The sequence below is a fragment of the Muscardinus avellanarius genome, assembly GCF_963383645.1.
Source record: "Muscardinus avellanarius genome assembly, chromosome: 16".
Taxonomy (NCBI): Eukaryota; Metazoa; Chordata; class Mammalia; order Rodentia; family Gliridae; genus Muscardinus; species Muscardinus avellanarius.
Window position 1 is genome coordinate 62,380,969 of NC_137802.1, and position 22,243 is coordinate 62,403,211.

Consider the following 22,243-nt stretch of genomic DNA (forward strand, 5'->3'; position numbering starts at 1 on the left):
AACCCACTCCTCTTAAAGAGCAACTAGCAAAATAACAATTTCACAAAGCCTCCTGGCTACGGGCCAGTGTGGATTGGTGTGTAGTGTGGGGGTAGGGAGAGAGGAGTGGACTGTGACCACGAAAACCATCCTTTTCTGGGGATACATAGTGTGGTTTTCTCTTGGGTGACCCCGTCCCCTCTCTCAGGTGCTGTTTCACCCCAACAGCGGGGCTGCTGGAGAGTATGGAGCCCTGCAGACTGTCCGCCTGGGGCAGTACAAGGCCTTCTACATCACTGGTGAGTGGACACCTGCGTGGGGAGCCCTCGGACGCGCCCTGGGAGGGATTATGAGCTGTCCTCTGGATGCTAATACGGAGGCAGGATCTTTCTACTGGTGGCCTACATTTCCAGCAAGCTCTGAGCTCCTTGTCACAGGGAGAATGTTTCTTTGCTCTGTCTTCAGTGCCAGCTTGGTGAATTGGAAGCCTAGACATATTTTGAAGCATCATTTTCTGGGAAATAGGCTGTTTCAGAAAAATGACCTTGGAGGTTCCTTTAGCAAATGGGTCCACGTCTCTGCTTCTTGGCTCGCTCGGAGGATGTCTTTGGCATAGATTTTAAAACGTCGTACTGGATGGTTCTCAGAATCTTCTAGTGACTTCTTGCTGTCGACTGAATTTAGGCTCTCGGCCCTGGGTCCTGGTTTCTAGTCCTCGTTCTCCAAGAGTAAGGCTCTTCGTACTTGGCCTATAATTCAAAATCCCTCTTGGTTTTTTAGGGCTCCCAAGATATTGCCACCTGAATCATAAATCTCCCTCTTATTTTTCTAGTTGGGCAGGATTTGGAGAATTCTGCTGTCACATTCTGCCAAATAGGCCAGTCACGACACACATGTTCTATTTCAACGTGTGTGTGTGTGTGTGTGTGTGTGTGTGTGTGTGTGTGTTACTGGGGATTGAACCCAGGGGCATTCTACCTCTGAGATATAACCCCAGACCCATTTTATTCTTTATTTTTAAACCGGATCTCACTAAGTGGAGGAGGGCCTCACTAATTTGCTGAGGCTGGCCAAGAACTTTCAGTCCTCCTGTTCAGCCATCTCCCCCCGCCCCAAGTACTGGGATTACAAGAGTGCATCACCACGCCTGGCTCATCTATTAGTTTTAAATTCTCTATACTCAGAACTCTGGAGTAGGGGTATAACTCAATGGCAGAGTGCTTACTTAGCATGCTAGAGGCCATGGGGTTCGATTCTCAGCACTGCAAAAATATTAAAAAAAAATTAGGCTCTTTTAATCTTTATTATCTTGAATGCAGTAAACCCCCTCACATTTGTGTATGTGTGTGTGGCATTGGGGATTGAACCCAGCAGTGTTTTACCTCTGAGCTGTACCCCTAGCCCTTTTTATTTTTTTAATTTTGAAATCAGGTCTCACTAGGTTGCTGAAATGTAGTCCCCACTGTATTGCTGAGTCTGGCCTCAAATTCTAATATTCCTGAAATACTCTTGTCTTGGCCCCCCAAGTATTGATATTACAGGTGTGCACCACCACACCCGGCTTTTTTTTTAATGAATGAATGAATGAAAAATAAATAAAAAATAATAAATAAAAAAGCGAAATTTGGGACCTGATACAGATTCCAATTTGATTTAGTTACTTAACTTGGGAGATTTTCAAAGAATTTTGTTAAAAAAAAAACACAAAAATTCTTTTTTCTGAGTGTAAATAAGTGATCCCAAAGAAAATGTGGTATTCAAAAAAAAAAAAAAAACAAGTTCTTTGAGTTTATATAACTGGAGGGATATTAAAAATGTCACAAGAATCTTTGATTCTCCAAAACCCCAAACAAAACAGTCCGATAATTTGCCATGCTTTCACATGAAAAGTTCCTAGATCAAAGTCTTTACATGACATTATCTAAGAGGTATGGGGCCTCCAGGCTTGAGTCAGTTTCAGAAATCACAGCCCTGCCAGAAAAGCCTTTGGCACTACAATACTGGAATCGGCGATGTTCCTATGAAGTAAGAGGGCTGTTTAAAGTGAGCACAAGCAGATAGGAATCAAAAGACCCAGGGGAGGCCCGTGCTTCTGAGGCGTCGTCAGACACCCAAGGGAACCGGGCGCAGGGAGGGGGGCTTGGAGTCTCAACACATCAGCGGGAAATCGTGAACAGGGTTGAACACCGGAGGCTCTGATTCTGCCCTTCCGCCTCCTTCTTTCAAAAGTTGCATCCTAATTACTTAAAACTGCTTTTGGATAAGCTCGATGAATGGACATCCACCACATTAGAGAACGATGTGTTCTTTTATGATGAGGAAATGATGTTCTGCTCATGAACTAGGAGTGGCCTTGAAAGATAACCAGTCCGTTTTGGTGTGTGGCCTAGAACTAAGGCATGCCGTCGCCACCCCTCCATCCAGCCCCCCTTCAGAAGCAATTAAGGCAGATTTTGTACATGGAAAGCACATACCAAAAATGCGCAACTTGGTGAGTTTTCAGAAGGATGGGGCTGCGTATGTATTCTAAGGCTGTGAATGACATCGACCAGTTTCCAAATGTTAAGCCGGCTTTGCATTCCTGGATGAGCCACGCTTAGGCATGATGTCGCATTCTTTTTATATCATGTTGGATTTGGTTTGCTAAGATTTTTTTTAAAAAATTATTTTCCCTTTTTGTAATGTCTGTGTCAAGGTTTGGTATCAGGGTTTTTCTGATCTCATTAAATGAGTTTGAAAATGTTCCCTTTTTTTTCTGTTTTCTGAAAGGGCTTTTAAGATTGATAGTATTTTTTTCAATGTTTGATTGAAGTCGCCCATGAAACTATTTTGCCAATTCTGTGTTGTAAAGACTTTTTTCCTATTATGTTTTCTTCTCAGAGTTATTTTTTAAAATTGTTTTAGATCTTACGTTTATATCTTTGATCCATTTTGAGTTTTTTTTTTTGTTTTGTTTTGTTTTTGTTTTTTTTTGGTGGTAGTGGGGGTGGAACCCCAGGACTTTTCTACCTCGTTTCTACCAGACTTATTTTATATTTTATTTGGAAACAGGGTCTAGTTAAGTTGCTGAGAGCCTCCCTAAGTAGCTGAGGCTGGCTTCGAGCCTATGAGATCCTCCTGTCTCAGCCTCCCAAGTGTGGGGATTACAAGCGTGCGCCATCACACCAATGAAAGAGATAATTTTACTTCTTTTCCAATTGGATGCCTTTTATTTCTTTTTCTTGCCTAATTGCTCATGCCAGAGTACTATTTGTATTTCCAGTATGATAGTATGTTTCTAGTACTTTGTGAAACCAAAGTGGCAAAATTGGGCATCCTGGCCTTGTTTTTGTCTTAGAGGAAAAGCTTTCATTCATTCGTAATTGAGATGACATTCTCTGTAAGTTTTTCATGTATAGTTGTGGTACTGAGGATGGAACTCAGAGATATTGTACCTCCTAGCTACACCCCAGCCCTATTTTTTTAGTCTTTTTATTTTTTGAAACAGGGTCTCACTGAGTTGCAAAGGGCCTTGCTGAGTAGCTGAGGCTGTTCGCAAACCATGATCCTCCAGTCTCTGCCTCCTGAATCCTGGGATTACAAGCATGGGCCACCACACCCGACTATGTATAATTTTTATTATTCTGAGGTTTCCTTTGATTCTTAATTTTCTCTTTTTACTTTCTTTTCTCTTTCCTTCAGTTTTTCTTTTGCACTGTTTTAGAGGCAGCATGTGTGATAGAAAAAGTCTTTTTTAAAAAATCTCTCAAACCAAGGCAATAAATCGCCTGGTTAACACTTTTGGCATCTCAGTTTTCTCTTACTAAAATATGACCAGTTATTTTTTCATGCTTTTATTATTAAAGGCGTTGTTTTTTTCAAATGCTTTTTATATGTCAATTGACATAATTATATGTTTTTCCCTTCATTCTATTAATGTGGCATATTATATTGACCAGTTTTTATTTGTCAGACCATCCTTGCATTCCAGGAATATATCTCCGTTAACCTTTAAACATGCCACTGAATTTAATTTGCTAGTATTTTGTGGAGAATTTTTGTCTCAATATTCATAGACGATATCAACCTATAATTTTCTTGTAGTGTCATGTCTGGTTTTAATATCAGGGTAAAGTTGTCATCATAGAATGAATTAGGAAGTATTTCTTACTCTTCAATACTTCTGGAAAAAGATTGATATTAGTTTAAATGTTTGGCAGAGTTCACTAATAAAGCCATCAAGCTTTAGAGCTTTCCTTTATAAATAGTTTTTTTTGGTAATAGGGATTGATTCCAAAGCTTCATGCATGCTAAGAACACACCCTACAACTGAGCGATATCCAAGCCCTCTCAAGGGTCTACTGATTTAGTTTCCTTGGCAGTTAAAGGTCTATGTCAATTTTATATTTCTTTGTGATTTACTCTTAGTAAGTTTTATATTTCTAGTATTTTTTTTTTTTTTGCAGTACTGGGGATGAAACCCAAGGGCATTCCACCTCCAAGCTACACTCCCAGCCCTATATTTTATTCTTTATTTTGAAACATGGTCTCACCGAGTTGCAAAGGGCCTCACTAAGTAGCCGAGGCTGTCTGTGAACTGCAATCCTCCTGTCTCAACCTCCCAAGTGCTTGGATTACAAGCGTGCGCCACCACGCCCGGCTTATTTCTAGTAATTTTAATGTTTTATTTAGTTTGCACAATTCGTTGACATTCAGTTCTTCATAGTACTTTTTTTGTGGTGCTGGGGATTGAATTCAGGGCATTCTACCTTTAAGCTACACCCCAGTCTGATTTTTTATTCTTTATTTTTGAAACAGGGTCTCACTGAGTTGCAGAGGGCCTCACTAAGTAGCTGAGGCTGGCTGTGAACCGCGATCCTCCTGTCTCAGCCTCCTAAGTACTGGGGTTATAAGCGTGCGCCACCACATCTGGCTCATAGTACTTTTTATAATTCTTTTTTTAATTTCTTTTTAATCATTAGTAATGTCTCCACTATTATTTCTAATTTTATAGTAATTTGGATCTTTACTTTTGTTGGTCTCTCTAGGTTTGTCAATTTTATCACTTTTATCATTGACCTCCAAGCTATACCTCCTGCCCTATTTTTTATTCTTTATTTGGAAACAGGGTCTCACTGAGTTGCAGAGGGCCTCACTAAGTAGCTGAGGCTGGCCACGAACCACGGTCCTCCTGTCTCAGCCTCCCGAATGCTGGGATTACAAGCGTGCACCACCACGCCCGGCTCTATTAGCTTTGAGTTAAGTTTATTCTTCTTTTCTAATCCCTTACATTGTAAGAAGTTAGGCTGTTGATTTGAGATCTGTCTTCGTTTTCATTTTTATTTTTGAGATGAGGGTTCACTATGTTGTCCAGATTGGCCTTGAACTTCTGGACTTAATCCACCTGTTTTACTCTTCTGAGTAACTGGGATTATAGGCACCTACCACCATACCTAGCTTCTTCTTCCTTCTCTTCCTCCTTCTTTCAGTATTGGGAATTGAACCCATGAGTACTCTACCTCTGAGCTACACCCCCAGCCCCATTTTATTTATTTTTTATTTTATTTTATTTTTTGGTGGTACTGGGGTTCCTGGGAAACCCTTCTACCTCCGAGCTACACACCCAGACCTATTTTTATATTTTTATTTGGAAAAAGGCTCTCTTAAGCCGGCGAGTCTGGCTTCAAACCCGCGCAACCCTCCTGTCTCTGCCTCCCAAGCATGGAGATCACAAGCGTGCGCCACCACGCCCGGCTTATTTTTTATTTTAAAAGAGGGTCTTACTAAGTTGTGGAAGACCTCACTAAATTGCTGACTGTCACAGAGAACCTACAATCCTTCTTTGTCAGCCTCCCAAGTACTGGGATTACAAGCATGTACCATCACACCTGGATTTTTTTTAAATATAAGCATTTAGAGCTATAATCCTCCCTCTTAGCCCTGCTATTGCTGTGTCCCATAAGTTTTTGTCTGTTGTGTTTTTTTTTAAATTCAACTCTACATATTTTATAATTTCCCTGGTGATTTCTTCTTTGATTCATTCGTTAAGAATGTGTTGTTTAATTTGCAGTTCTGTAATTTTTCCAGTTTTACTTCTGTTATTGATTTGCAAACTTATCCCATTGTAGTTAGAGAAAATACTTTGCATGATATCCATCTCCTTAAACCACTTGATACTTAACTTGTGCCCTAACATGTGCTCTGTCCTGGAAAAAGTCCCAACTGCACTTGAGAAGAATAGGTATGCTGTTGCTGGGTGGTGTTATGTAAATGTAAGATGCAAAGGGTGTTTGGGTCCATTTTTTTTTTAAACATGGATGTCCTATTGTTCTAAAACCATTTATTGAAAAGACGCTGCTCACTCCATTGTCGTGCCTTTTGCTCCTTGTCAAAGATCTGTTGATTATATTTATGCGGATCGATTTCTGGGCTCTTTATTTTATTGGTCTTTTGATCTGTTATTCCACTGAAACCACACTGTCTCGATTACTGTTGCTTTACAGTGCGTTTTAAAGTTGGCTAGCCCTCTACCATTGTTATTTTCCTTCAACATTTTGTTGGCTATTCTGGATCTTTTGCCTCTCCCTGTAGACTCCAGAATCAGCTTGTCAATATTCACAAAACAAATTGCTGAGCTGATGGGGATAGCCCTGACGCTGTAAGTCAAGCAGGGAAGAACTGACATTTTGACAATGTGGAGGCTTCTTATCTGTGAATGGAGAGTCTCTCTACATTTATCCGGTTCTTTGATTTCTTTAGAACTTTGTGGTTTTCTTTAAATAGACCTTACAGATATTTTTGTCAGACTTATATCAAAGTATTTTATTTTAGGGTGATAATGTTACTGGTGCAGTGTTCTTCATTTCAAATTCTACATTGCTTAAATATAGGAAAGAGATTGACTCTTGGATATTAATGTTGTATTCTGTGACCTTACTGTAATCTCTTATTAGCTTTGGGATTTGGGGAAGTGATTCTTTCTGATTTTATATATGAGCAATTATGTCATCTATGAACAAAGACAGTTTTATTTCTTTTTTCCCCATCAGCATACCTCTTTCCCTCCCTTTTTTCCTTCCTTCCTTCCTTCCTTTTCTTCCTTTCTTATTTATAGATACATACATACCTATATACATACATATGTACGTACATACCTGGGGTTGAACCCAGGGGCATTCTACCTCTGAGCTACACCCTAGATCTGTTTTTTTAATTTTGAAACAAGGTCTTGCTAAGTTGCCATGGACTTGCTAAGTTGATGAGGCTGACCTTGAACCCGCAGTCTTCTGTCTCAGCCTCCCAAGTGCTGAGATTACAGGCCTGCACCACCATGCCCGGCCCCTTTCTTTTCTTATTGTGTCAATCAGGACTTCTTGTACAATGTGGAAAAGGAGTGATGGGAGGGGACATCCTTGCTGTGTCCCTGATCTTAGCAATAAAGTTTCTAGTTTCTGATCATGAAGCATGATGTGAGTTGTAAGAGTTATGTATAGTTCTTTGTGAGGTTGAGTAAATGCCCCTTCATTTCTAGCTTACTAAAAATAAACCCTTTTCCTCCTCCCTCCTCCTCCTCCTCCCTCCTCCTCCTCCTCCTCCTCCTCCTCCTCCTCCTCCTCCTCCTCCTCCTCCTCTTCCCCTTTGGAATGAGTGTTGGATTTTGTCAAATGTTTTTTTTCTCCATTAATTCTCCATTAACATGATTTTTTTCTCACAGATAGCTAATTAGTTGAACTTGTGGTTTTAGCTTGCTAAGATTAGCCTTTTAGATTTTATCTCACTCTTAGGCAAATCTCTTAGTGCGGGGTCTCCATTGTTTACCCCTCACGTGAACTTTCTGGGACTAAGGTGGGAACTTGGGGTGTTGATCAGACTCAGACTTCTTTAATCTGATGGAACCCACGCCTTGGCCTCTCTCTCCCTGCAGCAGGCGGCAGCAGATCTGCGTGCTGAGCTCTTTGGGTCCCGTGGCATTCCCCCCCCCTCCCCCGGGCTCGCGTGGCTCTGGGTCGGTCAGCCAATGATTTGCAGGCATTTCTATGGCGATGTTGAAACTTCTCCTCTGTGGCTGCCTCCTTCCAGGGCTCCCCCACCAGCATCATCTCTTGTGGTCCTAACCCTAAGTCTGACCTGTGGCGCTGGAGCGATCTCAGCTTTCATCTGGAGTTCCAGCCGCTTTGTGTTGCCCAGGCTGGGGAGTGTCCCCAGGCGCAAACTCTGCAGCACTTCCAACCCAGCGTGGCTTCTTTCTTTCAAGGATTGAAGGCCTTCCAGTTTCTTCCAGTTTTTTTTTTCCCCTTAGTATATTGACTAGAATTTATCACTGCTTTCTGCAGAAGGGCAGTTGGATACAAACTACTCTTCCCTTAAGTAGAATTATTTAAGAGGAGTCAATCCCAAATGGGCTTGGTGGAGTACCCAGGCGCATGCCACTTCATCTGCCCCTGTTGGTAACTTAAGACGATTCCATTGCTACTCCAGACTCTGGTAACTCCCTGTCTGCTGCTAACCAGCCGGAATCTCAGTTGCAAGAGGCAAACACTAGTGGAGTTAGTGCCTAAGGGCCACGCGATCCACTCCTGCTCGATAATACACATTTTATTTCTGGCCAGATTGGACCAGAAAGCTGCATCCTCAGGCAATGCGACTTCGGCCCCTGTGAATTTGCCTTTTTCTTTTCTCTCTTTCTTCTTTATGGTCTTGGAGATTGGTGTCCTACCTGAGAGCTACATCCTTACCCTATTTTATTTGCTCGTTTTGAAGCAGGGTCTTGCTATGTTGCTAAGGGTTCCTTCAGTTGCCGAGGCTAGTCTCAAATCTGCAATCCTCCTGTCTCAGCCTCCCCGGTACAGGGACGTAAGACGGTGTCACCATACCCCGCATGATGTGGTCCTCTTGTAGTAAAAGCCACAGCTGGACCATCCCAACCACACAGCTGCATCTTCCCGAAGAATGTGATTGGGTGGTCCCTGACACAGGCTTCCTGGGAGGAGGAGCCATTGGGAATTCTCTCAGACCTTGGTGCCAGAAAATGCCCTGCTTCTCTTGAGCAAACCTTACTTTCCGATCTTTTTAATATTTGGGCACTGAGAAGCTCAGAGGAAACCTTCCATGGTTTCAAGTCTCTTGCCTTATTCCCTTTGTTTGTTCAATTACGGTTACTTCTGCCAGATACCTTCACTACCTTTTGCACGTAAAGGGGAGGGAAAAAAAACAAAGGAATCTTGGGGAGCCAGGGATACTGCCATTGCCCCTCACAATGTCTTCGCCACCCCTCTTCAGGGGCTGCCTTCAGAGCTAGTTTCCTAGCTGCTTGCGAATCTCATCTTCAACCCAAAGTGAAATCACTCGCCCTGCCTTCCGCCTAATGTACCAACAGGTGTGGAGCGCACAACTGCCATCGCAGAGGCTGAGACAGGAGGACTGCAAGTTGAGGCCAGCCTCGGCAACTTAGTGAGACTCTGTTTCACAACAAAAAAATAAAAAGGGCTAGGGGTGATGTAGCTTGGAGGTAGAATACCCCTGGGTTCAATCCTCAGTGCCGCAAAACCAATCATCAATTGGTGCTCAAAAAAGCAGTTTTTCCAAAGAATCAGATTTACCCCCAGGAGGTAGAGATATTTGAGCGCACGTTCTGGTGGCTCTGAAGGCAGATCCAAGGAGATGTTCCGAATCGCAGTGGACAACAGGCATGCCACGGGAAGGTGAAAACAGATGTTTAAGGTGGTGAACATGTTTGATAAGGGAGAGCCATTATTTGAATTGTGATACACCGGTGTGTTTCAGCTGATGGCTGATTAACCACAGCCCTCTTCCTACAGCGCGGAGCTGAGGGTTAACGGGGTCTCTGTGGTCCTCTCTCTAGGTGGAGCCAGAGCCTGTGACGGGAGCATCGGGCCTGAGCAGCAGCACGACCTTCCTCTTATCTTCAACCTAGAAGATGATGCTGCGGAGGCCGAGCCTCTACAGAGGGGCGGGCCCGAGTACCAGGCCGTGCTGCCCGAGGTCAGGAAGGTCCTCGCGGACATCCTGCAGGACCTCGCCAACGACAGCCTCTCCAGAGCTGATTACACGCAGGACCCTTCAGCGACCCCCTGCTGTAACCCCTCCCACACGGCCTGCCGCTGCCAACTCGCCTGACAGACCTGGATTTTGCACGGGGAGGAATGGCTGGGTACCAGACGGGCAAGTTCACTTTCAAACTTCACTTTTACCCTCTTTGCAAACCCCAGTTTGTAAGCGGGGGCCACCCCTTTGCACCCCCTAGTCCCTTTAAAGGTCAAACGAGTGTACTGTAAAGATTTTAAGAATTTTTCCTGTCCCCTAAGACCTTTGAGAAATTAAAATGCTTTTTTTTTTAAAAAAAAAAAAACCTCAAAAATGCTTTGCCATGATTTTATTATTAGTGTCCTAAATGGGACTCAAAGATAATATATGATTTATTCCAATCGTTGCAAAAATACTTTGCCTGGTAAAATAGTCTCTCTCTCTCTCTCCCTATGCAATATACAAGAAATACAATTCAAAGAAATTTTCCTATAAGTACATATTTTTTTTTACACAGCATACATTTAAAAAGGGTGTCCTTTTTAATATAAAATTCCGGTTATATACCAATATGGTTCGTTAGCATTTACACTGTGGTTTGAAGGTATTATATGATGTGGTTACAGCGCCCCCCACGCCCAGGGACAGCCAGGGCCGATGGGGCTCGGTGCGCCGTGAACCGTGTCCCGTGGCTTAGGCCGCACAGCACCCCGGCTTCGTCTTCCACCGTCCATGTTTTCTCCAAAACCACCTGACGGGGGTGTCCTGATTCGTCATGACTGCTTCGATTTGCCCTTCTGATTCCCACGGCACAAGATTATCTACCGGAATCAAAACAGAACGACCTTACTCCTCCCAGGAAGAGTCTGTCGGGCAGGCTGCGTCCCCTCTGGGTCTGCGCCCAGGCGGGGCTGTCGGGGAGGCCGGGCTGTGCGGAGCTTCTCTGTCGGGCCACAGATGGATTCTCACTCGCACCACAGGAAAGCCACCCGTTTTATGTAGGTGTAGACGGGTGTGGCACAGATTCCGAAAATACTGACTATATATAAAACGTGTGTGTGTGTGTGTGTGTGTGTGTGTGTGTGTGGGTGTGGGTGTGTGTGGGTGTGTGTGTATTTCTAAGTATATTTCTAAGTATATGTGCATTTTAAAAAAGGCTCATCTTACTTGTAAACACGGACTGCTAAATCACGATTAGAAAGCCAGCCTATGTCCTTGGTCCCCATCACGAGGTTAAGACTGTCTTACAGAACACACGGACTCGGACGTTGGCTTGTTACTGAAACAGAAGCCGTCCGCCCAAATGCAGCCTTTCCCAAAGCTGCTGAAACCACCAACTCACCGCTCTTTCTTGGTTCTTGGAGCAAAGTAAATTCCAAGGAGAAAAATAATGACCTGCCGGGCAGCATCAACATATTCACAAAGATCATTGGTGACCACCCTGTTGTCCAGGCCCAGGGAGCCTGGTGCAGCCCCCCCAGGCAGGGGGCTATGTTCCTCTCTAGCAAGGAAGTCGCTTTAACCAAGGACTCCAAGACCTTCTGCAGTCTCAGAAGCTTTGGGGGAATCTGAGTAAAGGTGTGGGTTCTGGGAGGATATCTGCATCAGACACGAACACGACGGTTAAGAATAAAGGCAGAGAGAGAATTAAAGAATAAAGGCAACCCCCGCTTGAACATGTGTGCCCATCTGGGCATGGTTGAGCCATGTGAGAGACGGAGGATCCTTCCTGTCCCAGTGCCCAGGGGAGCACCGAGCCCTCTCATCTACCCACAGGCCCCAGGACAGCCTGGGTCTGACGGCTGCCGTGACCTCCAGCACCTGCCCGTGTCCAGGGGCTGCCTGGCGCTTGCTGGGACCATATCCAGTGTCTGCGGTCTCACAGGCAGGAAGCTTTTGTTTTGCACTAATAAAAAAGCTCCTGATACAGTTTAAACCAACTTTCACTCATTTGGTCCTTAAAAAGGAGTCAGTCTGACGCTCAAACCCAGCTTCCTGGCAGTGCAGAGGTGAACGGGCCTCATGACACGTGTGAGCGCTAGTTTTTAAAATTAATCATCTGTGTTTTTTTTAACCTCAAACAAATGCATGCAGGGTGCCTCTTATTTAACACAGATTTTCTTTGGCAAGGGACTACTTCCTAATTGCCAATATCCAAACTGCCCTGATTCTAGAGGAGGTTGCAAGGTTTGCTCCGATTACAATTAAGAATTGAATTAATAATGTAGTGATCTTTTATACCGGTCGCAGAGTTTGGACCAAAATGACTGAGATGGAACCCAGTGAGCGTCTGACGCTGTGAACCTTGGCAGAGCAGGACGGTGACGCTGTCCCGCTGCGTCTGGCCTCGAGTGCTCTGACTCCTGGACCATGCGACTTCACGTAAATAACCACCGTCTTCCAGGGAGACAGAAAAACTCCTCGCTGGGCTGGTTGTGCGTGGGGAGAATCCAAAGGCAAAACAACTGGTTTAGGCAGCAAGGGTTAGGCTAAAAGCCAGCAGATTTTTAAAATAAACAATTAGTATTTTTTTTAGAATGCTCCTCTCCACCGCTAAAATATTAATGTCACTTGCTGGCAAGGCAGTTGGCAACCTGCCATGTAAAAGCCAGAAGTGTAACTCTCAAGCTGCAATCCACAGAGCCAGTGTGGGATGTCACAGGTCTCCCCTGGCCAGGCACAAAAGCCAGTGTTGTTTTTAAGCTAAATATGTTTTCTAGGTTTCCCCAAGGATCTGTGAGAAAGAGACCACACCTGCACACCATCCTCTTACAGATGGTCTCAGCTGCCCCAGAGCAGCGAGCAGGAAACACCATGCCACGCCCTCCGGGGTCCAGGGCCCAGGTGGCCCCAGGAGGTGGAGCTGCCTCTGAAATGACCTCCAGTGGCCTGTCTGGGACCTAGTTTCCTAACTGCATCGTCTAAGAGGGGAGTCCTGAAGCAGCAACAGTATGAGGCCCTGGAAACCCCCCGGGTCGGGGGAAATCTTCCCTCCAGATGCGGCTGTTGGAAGAAACCACTCCCAGCGCCCAGCCAGCTGGGGCCCCCCGCTCAAGATGCCCAGGTGAGCATCTGGCCCCAGCTCTGGCCGTCCACGTGGTGGTTTCTTCTGAGCTGCCTGCAGTTGCTGGGGCTGCCGGGGTCAGCACCGCAGGGCTCTGCGGGCTCCAGTCTGAGCACTCAGCCCTGCTGCGCTAACACCTCCAGCAAGAGAAAGGCAGTGGCTGCCAGAGCTTGGGAGCCTCAGGGAGACCTGGGTTCTACCTGGGCAGAAGTTCCTGCCATAGCAGCAGCAAAGCCAGGGTACAGAAGCAAAGGGGGGGGAGGAGGGGGAGTCCAGGCCTCTGGATGCCGCCAGCCGCCCAGACTCCCGGTTAGTACTGGGCTGCGTGACACCTAACAGCTGTTCTGCCGGAGCAGAAGCGCACACGGCGGACACTCTACGGTCCCCTGAATTTTAGATGTTAGGGGCGAGAACGCGACAGGGGGCAGCGGCTCTGCCCCTCGTAGGCGGGGAAGCTTCTCCCAGGCACAGGCCACAGGCAGGGCTCTTTTAAGGATTCCTAATGCTCACAGGGGGGAATTCATTCTCGTCGTCCAGGCACACTGGTCCCGCTGCAAACTCATGTTCCGGAATGACCTCTCCTTGGAGCGCCCCGCCGTCCTCAGAGTAACCTGCGGGCCCGTGAGAGAGACATGAACGCTCTTCCCCGGCCGGACCTCAGAAAACAGGAAAGTCACAGGAAGCCCTGGGGAAGCCTTTGCCTTCCACCCAAGGATCGCTTGAGATGGATGTAAATCCCCGTTTACACTAACGTTCTCTGAGCCCGTGAGAGGCGGCAGGTCTCGCCCACCCTTCCACCTTGACACTGGAAACTTTCTACCCCTTTGGAATTATCCAAGAGGCAAAGGGTTAATAGTACCTGTTAAGAAAACCAGTTGGGCACAGTGGTGCACACCTGTGATCACAGGACTTGGGAGGCTGAGACAGGAGGACTGCAAGTTTAACTTAGCGAGACCAGACCGTGTTTCCAGAGAAAAGCAACAATTTAAAAATGGACTGGGGAGGTGGCGTGGTGGCGCATGCCTGGAATCCCAGTACTTGGGAGGTTAAGACAGGAGGGCTGCAGGTTCAAGGCCAGCCTCAGCAACTTAGACCCTCAGCAACATACTGAGACCTTTTTTCACAACGAAAAATAAAATAGGGCTGGGGAGTGTAGCTCAGAGATAGGATGCCCCTGGATTGGGTTCAATCTCCAATACCAAAAAGAAAAAGAAAAAAGAAAAAGAAAAAAGGAAAAAAGAAAAGAAAATGAATTCCTGAGCCCTTGTGCTGGGCTAAGCCTCTCAGAGTTAGGGATCCAAGTTTGAAGGCCGGCTCTACCCAGGATCACGTGAAGGGCAGCAGGTCCCGGGGGAGGCCCCCCGCCACTCACCTGGCACAGTGGAGGCTGAAGATGTGCTCGGTCGGGCTACAGTGGCCGCGTAAGACTGAGGTAAGCAAGGTCGGAGGTCGTTTTCCTTGTTCTCATCTGTCGTTCCTGAGCCAAGCAAGCTATTTGCAGCAATTAAGAGGGAAGGGAGGGGAAAGAAAAGAAGTCACCACATATTGGGAACGCCTTCAAAGGGAAGCACGGGCGCCTGTGCTTGTGCCTGGCTACGTGCGTGTAAATTACAGAGCGGCCCGCAGACTGCAAGGCCCGTCTGAAGTGGCCTTCAATTACCGGGGTTAGTCATGCAACTTCATAAGCAAAGGTGGCCCTCAGCCCTCAACCCGGTACGGTTGAGCAAGGGCACCAAGACGTGCCAGCGTGGACGGGGCCGGGGGTGAGGGTGTGGTGGCCTCTCAGAGTGTCCTGTCCACAGCAGGATGGCGGGCTGGCCTGCGCCTGCCGCAGAAGTCCAGAGAGCTATCCAGTTCGATGCTGCGAATATTTCTGAGCACTGGCTGTGTATGGGGGGTGGGCTGGGAGGGCCAGCGGGGCGTGGAGACATTGAGTTTGGGGTGCTGGCGCTGTCCAGAGGAGCACCGCACTTGGACGGCCCAGAGAGCTTGACCCTACACAGGTGTCCACTAGGGGCCGCTGCCTGGACCGGCAGGAGACGGAATCCAGGGCCCTCGCCCGCGCCTGTCTCTTGCAAACCAGGCTCTTCACCTGTGGGTCTTGATTAAGACACACTCTCCTCCGTCCTGAGGGTCCAGGTTGTAGATGTAAAGGTGTCCGTTGGAGGACGCGACCAGCAGCCGCGGCAGTTTCTGGATCCTAAGAGCAAGTCAAGCGCGTCTGTGAGCGCAGCGAGCATGGGAAGGGCAGGCCTCGCACCGGACCCGGCCATGGGTCTTGCCCGGCCATGATACCCCGAGCCCGCGGCCCCGAGTGCCGGCTCTCGCCGCGCGCCTGTGTTCCCGCACAACCATCTGCCTTCAGGACTTTCTCTGACCTTTCATCATGGATGTGTAGGTGCTTGTGCAAAGCTCCTGCCCATGCACATGTGGGTGTCACTGCCTTTAACAGTGGAGAGAGGGGAAAGTGTACAACTGGCTCGCTGCTGTCTGCTGGTTAGGTTTATGACATTGTTTTAATGTGCCAATTTTTTTTTTTTTTTGTACTGGGTATTGAACCCTGGGGCGTTCTACCACTGAGCTACACCTACAGCCCTATTTTATTTTTATTTTATTTTATTTATTTATATATATTTTTGCAGATCTGGGGATGGACCCCGGGAGCATTTGACCTCCAAGCTATACCCCCTGCCCTAGTTTTCTTATTCTTTAATTTGAAACTGGGTCTCACTAAGTTGCGGAGGGCCTCACTAAAGATCCTCACGGAGATCCTCCGGTCTCAGCCTCCCGAATGCTGGGATTACAAGCGTGCGCCACCACGCCTGGCTATTTTATTTTTAATTTTGAAACAGGGCCTTGCTAAGTTGCTGGGGTTGGTCTTGGAATTGCGATCCTCCTATCTCAGCCTCCTGAGTACAGTGATTATAGGTGTGAGCCACTGTGCACGGTTATGTGCCTTTGATCTATAATCTGCCATGAAGCTGGGTGTGGTGACGCACACTTGTAATCCCAGTATTTGAGAGAGTGAGGCAGGAGGATCACAGATTTGTGGCCAGCCTCAGCTACTACTTAGTGAGGCCCTCTGCAACTTAGTGAGACCCTATTTTACAAATACAGGATAAAAAATAGGGGCGTGCCTCAGAGGTAGAAAGTCCCTGGATTCAATCCCAGTACCACAATAAAACAAACGCCCATAAACTTTCTAAATAGGACATCTACAATCCCCCGAGGTGTCTGAACCTAGACCATGGAACTTAAAGCTTTTTTCTTTTAATCTAATTACATAAAAACAGAGATTGTTTTCAAGATGGTCATTATAACCGGGAAGTTAACATTCCCCTGCCGGCTTCTAGTGGACCCATGAGCATACTCGGTAGGATCAGAGGGGCCTAGCAGCGTGTGGTTCTGCTCAGCCATCTTTTGGGCCAACTCTTCTTTCTTTTGAGTCTGGGGGATTCCGTGCCGCGGGCCAGTGCATGTGTATGTGTGTTTGCAGCGTACGTACGTGGAGAGTGTGCAGATGTTCTTCTGCCCAGAGAAGTTCAAGCGTCCGGTGGCAAAAGCCCTGTCTTGATTCATCATGTCCGACACCTGGGCGGGGAGGTAGTTGGTGGCAGCCATGAACACCTTTCCCATGTAGCCGCTCCAGGTGGAAGGCTCCTCGGGGCGGCTAGGGAGAAGGCAGAGGCCAGGGTGGGACGGGGCTGCGGGCGCCAGCACCCGTCCAGGGGGCTCACACCCCGGCGCCTCAGCCGCGCTCACTGCAGCAGGCAGACGCTGTGCCTCTGGGGAATGTTCTACCCACCAAGACACATTGTTCCGGCACTGGGAGGGCAGCGCCGGGGGCCTGGCTGTCCTTCGCAAGAGCCATTTTCCAGCTGTTAAAAGGTTCCCCATGCTACTGCCTTCTTACATTAAAGCAGCATAATCTGATGATTGGTCTGATTTTAGGATTTCCAGAGGAGGGCCAGGGAAGGGAGTGAGATCGAATTGATATCTGGACCCTGTAAAATGAGCTCAGCCTGTGCGAGGCTGGGGGAGAACAGACAGACCGCAGTGCGGAGCCTCCTGAGCCAGACTGAGTGGGCAGCAGCCTCCGGAGGGCGCGCTGGGTGGGACCTGGTACTCAGCACTCCAAGTGCTGAGATAACCCACAGGGACCCAGAGGTCCCCTGCGGTCATCGGACTTCATCCTGAGGCTTCGCCAGACAAGGGGGTGACCGCTCTGGTGCTCAGGGCCACCCCCTGCGTCCTCACAGTGGGCAGCTCATCGGGGCCATGTGTGTTCCCAGGAGTGGCCGCTGGGGGCCACTTGTCTGCTGGACCAGATGCTCGGGGTTGCCTCCAACTGTCACCCACTGGCTAGGTGGCCCTTGGACAAACCTGTCTGGGTGTTGAGATTCCCAGCTGAAAGTGACCCTTTTAGCCGTGCCTGCCCTGGTGACCCGGGTTGGGATTTACAATGAGGAATGACACGACACGCAGACCCTGCTTCAAAATGGAGATGCAGTACGGATGTAGATTAAGAAAACAAAACCCTGAGCAGTTATGTTTGGTGCCAGGTAAAGGACACAGGCAGGAGCTACTCCTGGTCCATGGAGGAGGGGAAGGTGGACGAGGGTCCTCGACCCTCGGTTTCGTGTTACGGAACCCTCCTGGCAGGTGTGTTGGGGGATCCGAGGCTCAGCATTTTTTTTGGCTCCCGGCCGGGGGGCTTGACAAAACGGTGTCTCCGAGGCACGATCTGAGCGGTGCTGGGGTGGCCACTGGGCTCTGCAGGCAAGGGAGGAGCTGGCACTTTCTCTCCAAGATCAGAGGGAGGAGCATTTTCAGTTGCTTAATCCATCAAGAAGATGCAGGATGGACTAGTCAAAAGAGACTGGTGCGTGAAACCAGTGAGCTTACAGTGAGCTTACAGATGTGGAGAAGGGCAGCGGCTGGCGAGGCTGGACCAAAGGGGCAACCAAGAGCCACGTCGTCCAGCATGGACCAACGCTTACCCATGGGCTACGGGCGGGAGCCTCTGCCCGTCACCTGTGGCCGCTGACAGGGCAGGAGGGCTGGGGAGGGAACGGGCCCAGGAGGAGACAGGTCCAGGAGGAAGCCACAGCTGGGAAGCCCTGGCTAGCTCACGCCTGGACCATCCTAACGGCCGGCCCTCTGGGGAGGGGGGTCACCCAACTGCAAGGAAAGTGACAGAAAAGTCTAGACAGTGGGCATAATCTCTGAGGACCGTGTACAGTGAGTTTCAGGGTGCACAAGACTTTGGGATGCAGCCCCGCTGGGAGGGGAGTCTGAAGGGCTCCGGGAGACCCAGTTGCAGGAAGGCAGCTGCCTGCTGTTCCTGGCTTTGGGGACGAGGCGTCGTAAGTGTCAACTGCCCCGGGAAGGCAGGATCTCAACAGAAACCCATGGCATTTAGTGACACGGGTGCTGTGTGGCATGAAGTTTCGGAGGGGGAGGGCCAGAGGCCGGTGCGCCTCGTACCACGGTGCTCTCTGCAGAACCCAGGAACTGCCTGCTGGCATACTAACTCACAGGAAGGAGGCAGCGGCTGGGCGCCAGCTCGCTCTAGTCAGGTGAAAGGAGGGTTTTCTCAGGGAAGTCCTATCCCATGGGAGAAGTCCCCGTCACAGAGAGAAGCCCCACCGGCACAGCCAAGAAGCCATGCCCAGGAGCGTTCGCTGGACACTCATTGGCCACGACTCTGGCGCGTCCACCCTGGGCTCCGGAGAAGCCTGGCGGGGTGTGAAATGTGGCGCTCATGTGGACCCTGGGCCTGGAGATGGGCTGGCTTCCAGCAGGACACCTCCTGACCTGGCGCCTATCGGACCCTCCCCCGCCTGCCTGCTGGAAGCCCTGAAGCCCTGAGGGAGCCTGGACATGCTCTGCAAACTCCACCCACACTACTGATGTACGGGCGTCATTATTGCTCACTCTGACACCAGCTTTTAGAGCAACCCCCTGAAACTTTATGTTTCTGTTTCCAATAATGACACTAAAAAGTATGCTGGAGGGATATAAAGGTGTCTGAAGCCCCTGAGAAGGGCTGTGAACAGGGAGATGGTGCATTTTTTTGTTGTTGTTTGTAATGGGATTAGGCCAGGGGCATTCTACCTCCAAGCTACACTCCCAGCCCTTTAAAATTTTTTGATTTCGAAATGGGGTCTTAGTAAGTTGTTCAGGTTGTATTCAAACCTGCAATCCTCCTGTCTCAGCCTCCCAAGTACTGGGATCACAGGTGTGTGCCACCACACTCTACTGAGAATGGAATTCTTCACCACTTTCCAGAGTGATCAGCTCCAAGAATGAACACAGTCGCACACCTAGCAGGCACGTCACAACTATAAACTACTACAGGAGGTCAGGCAGAATTTCTAGAATGGTCCCTAGAACCCGTGATCCTGCGGAGGTATCAGTCCCATGCTGTTCTGTGCTATCTGCCCAGATGGCCTTAGGGAAGAGAAAACCCAGCTGGGCTTGCTCTGATCACCTGCGCCTGAAAAGCAGGGCGCTTTCTCTGACTAATGGCCAACTTGAAGGCAGAAGGGCAAGTGGCAGGATTCCAAGGCTGGGGACTGAATCGGTGTGACACTGAAAGCTACTTGAGAAGGAATGTGGTGTCCAGTCAGGAGGTGGAGACCTCACTGCCACACCCCAGGACCCGCCTTCTTCCCAGGAACAGGAATGAACTCCAAATGGGAACTTAGTTCCTCCCTGGAGGATCCTGAGCACAGCTAGGCCCTTCTGGACCTCCAGAGCTGGAAGGTAATAAATGTGTGCTGTTTCAGGGTAATTTGTTATAGCAGCAGTAGGAAACTAATACACACGCCATTGGCTACAGTGTAACACACACTTTCTGTGGGCCACCCTCCACTCCTGCCAGCTACACTGAGGCATTGAAATGTTTGCTAAGTGCTCACTGATGGCGGCAACGGAGATAATAAACACCCTATTATATTTATAGATACACTGGTGAACACTTATTGGCCCTTACTATGTACCTGGCTCTAGATGGAATGCTTCATAACAACAAACTCATTTAATCCTCCAAACATGCCCAAAGAGGCATATACCAGAATTCTGTTTGTTTTACAGAGCAGGAAACTGAGATGCAGAAGGATGAAACGACCTTCCCAGGGTCTCAGCGCTCATAAGGCTGAGCTGGGATGGGAATTCAGGAGGGCGGCCCCAGATTCTGAGCTTTTGTGCATGAGGCCAAAAATGTTTTGCTAACATGAACTCCACTGCTTTGGTGAAGGTGAAGCCAAGTTTACAGCATCCAAAAGAAAAAAGAACCCTCTTGTGCTGGTGGGAGAAGCAGGGTGCGCTCCTTGTGTGGTGGGATTTTGCACCTGGTGCTGTACTTACCTGTTGTTGAGGTGCTCCAGCTTGAAGATGTGCACAGTCTCTGTGTTGCTGGAGGCACACAGGAACTGGGAGTCCATGCTGAAGACGAGAGAGCTGATTGTCACGTACCTGGAAACCGCAACACAAGGACCGGTAAGCCAGAAGAGTGAGGCTTAGCACCTGAGAGTGTCGTGATCAGCTTTGGGAGAAAGCCCGATGCATCCTGAAGAGCCTCGGTGTTCTAAAACCCCTTTCCCGTGGTGCTCATATTTAGAAAGGAATGTGGAAACGTTTCGCAAAGGGTCATGCTCTTAGGAGCAAAGAAATAAGGCAGGGCCCTCCTCCCGGGTGGCGACTTGGAAGACTCCACCTTCCCGGCATTGGGACTCTTCCAGCTGTTCTGTGCACCGGTCCAGCTGCGAAGGCAATAGCCGGAGAGATCCCAAATGGATGCCCTTCACTTCCATGAAAGGGGACCAGGAATTATTTTTGGACCGAGATTCCCCAGTCCTCTGCTTTGCCTGTGTTGACCACACATCAAAACAGGACTCTCGCGGCTGAACTCCTGTGTTAAAACAGCTACTTTGCTTTCAGTTACTAAGCCCTGAGTGGAGCCCGAAGTTCATTATCTGAGGAAAGTCCAGTACTACCTCCTCTGGGTGAGAGGAGGCCCTGGCCGGCCTCTGTCCTCCCCTACACGGCTGCCCCCCCGGCCTCTGCGGGACTTCCGTGGGGACCCGAGAATGGGTTTGACACTGAACACAGACCTTTTCATTCCTCGTCGAAACTCATAGAGCTTCTGCCCCTCAGGTACAGAGAACACCCGGATCACGGTGCCCTGGAAAAGAAAGCAGGTGGACCTTTCCTACCCATGAATGGCTTCACGCAGAGGTGTCCTGCTAGAGAGCAGTTTCTTTTATTGGTTTTGAACATCTCTCTCTGAAGAGAAAGCCCATGTGTGGGGCAGAGATGCGTTCTATTTGTCTATGTGCCGGATAAGCAATTTGGGGATTTTTTTTTTTTTTTTTTTGTGGTACTGGGGATGGAGCCCTTCTACTTCCGGGCTACACTCCCAGACCTATTTTATATTTTATTTGGAAACAGGGTCTCACTAAGTTGCTGAGAGCCTGGCTAAGTAGCTGAGGCTGGCTTCGAACCTGTGCGATCCTCCTGTCTCAGCCTCCCAAGTGCGGGATTACAAGCCTGCGCCACCACGCCTGGCAATTTGGGGAATTTTAAATACTCTGTCTCTTTTTGCCTCCCCACCTGCCCAAGGCCCTGGGTGAGCGTGTGTGTGTGTGTGTGTGTGTGTGTGTGTGTGGTACTGGGGGTGGAACCCAGAGGCTTTTCTACCTCCAGGTTACACTCCCAGACCTATTTTTATATTTTATTTGGAAACAGGGCCTCACTAAGTTGCTGAGAGCCTAAGTAGCTGAGGCTGGCTTCGAACCTGCGCAGTCCTCCTTTCTTAGCCTCCCAAGTGCGGGGATCACAAGCATGCGCCACCACGTCCGGCTTTTCCTAGAATATTCTGCCTATCAAGATGCACCTGCTTTGGGATTTGGGATTTGACTTGCTCACCTTTCTTGATTATTCCAGCCAGAAGATATCAATCAGTCTGGCTAAATAGCAAAACACTTGGCTTATACTATGTTTATGAAATGGAACATTTGCCTCTATTGCTGAGTGATAGGCATGTGGGTTTCCCAATAAGACCAGGAGCGTTTTTGTGTCAAGTGTCTTGTATTATGCACAGCGTGAACCTTTAATCTATTGAGTTAGGACTGTATTAATAGACCGAAACTCACAGGGGCCAGAAAGTCTCAC

The 22,243-nt window shown here is 48.4% G+C and overlaps 2 protein-coding genes across 2 annotated transcripts in view; one reads left to right on the forward strand and one right to left on the reverse strand.

Moving 5' to 3' along the window:
* Nucleotides 1-10,095, forward strand: part of ARSG (arylsulfatase G) — a gene marked incomplete at both ends in the record, with an annotated part of 83,610 nt that extends 73,515 nt beyond the window's left edge. The window contains 2 exons of the mRNA XM_080712845.1: nt 188-278; nt 9,821-10,095. Coding sequence (XP_080568971.1) covers nt 188-278; nt 9,821-10,095 — 366 coding nt within the window. The remainder of the gene's footprint in view (nt 1-187; nt 279-9,820) is intronic.
* Nucleotides 10,096-10,775: 680 nt separating this feature from the next.
* The window catches only part of WIPI1 (WD repeat domain, phosphoinositide interacting 1), a gene marked incomplete at both ends in the record, with an annotated part of 37,527 nt that continues 26,059 nt past the window's right edge, over nt 10,776-22,243 (reverse strand). The window contains 7 exons of the mRNA XM_080713241.1: nt 10,776-10,823; nt 13,577-13,677; nt 14,439-14,557; nt 15,159-15,266; nt 16,572-16,736; nt 20,438-20,545; nt 21,184-21,254. Coding sequence (XP_080569367.1) covers nt 10,776-10,823; nt 13,577-13,677; nt 14,439-14,557; nt 15,159-15,266; nt 16,572-16,736; nt 20,438-20,545; nt 21,184-21,254 — 720 coding nt within the window. The remainder of the gene's footprint in view (nt 10,824-13,576; nt 13,678-14,438; nt 14,558-15,158; nt 15,267-16,571; nt 16,737-20,437; nt 20,546-21,183; nt 21,255-22,243) is intronic.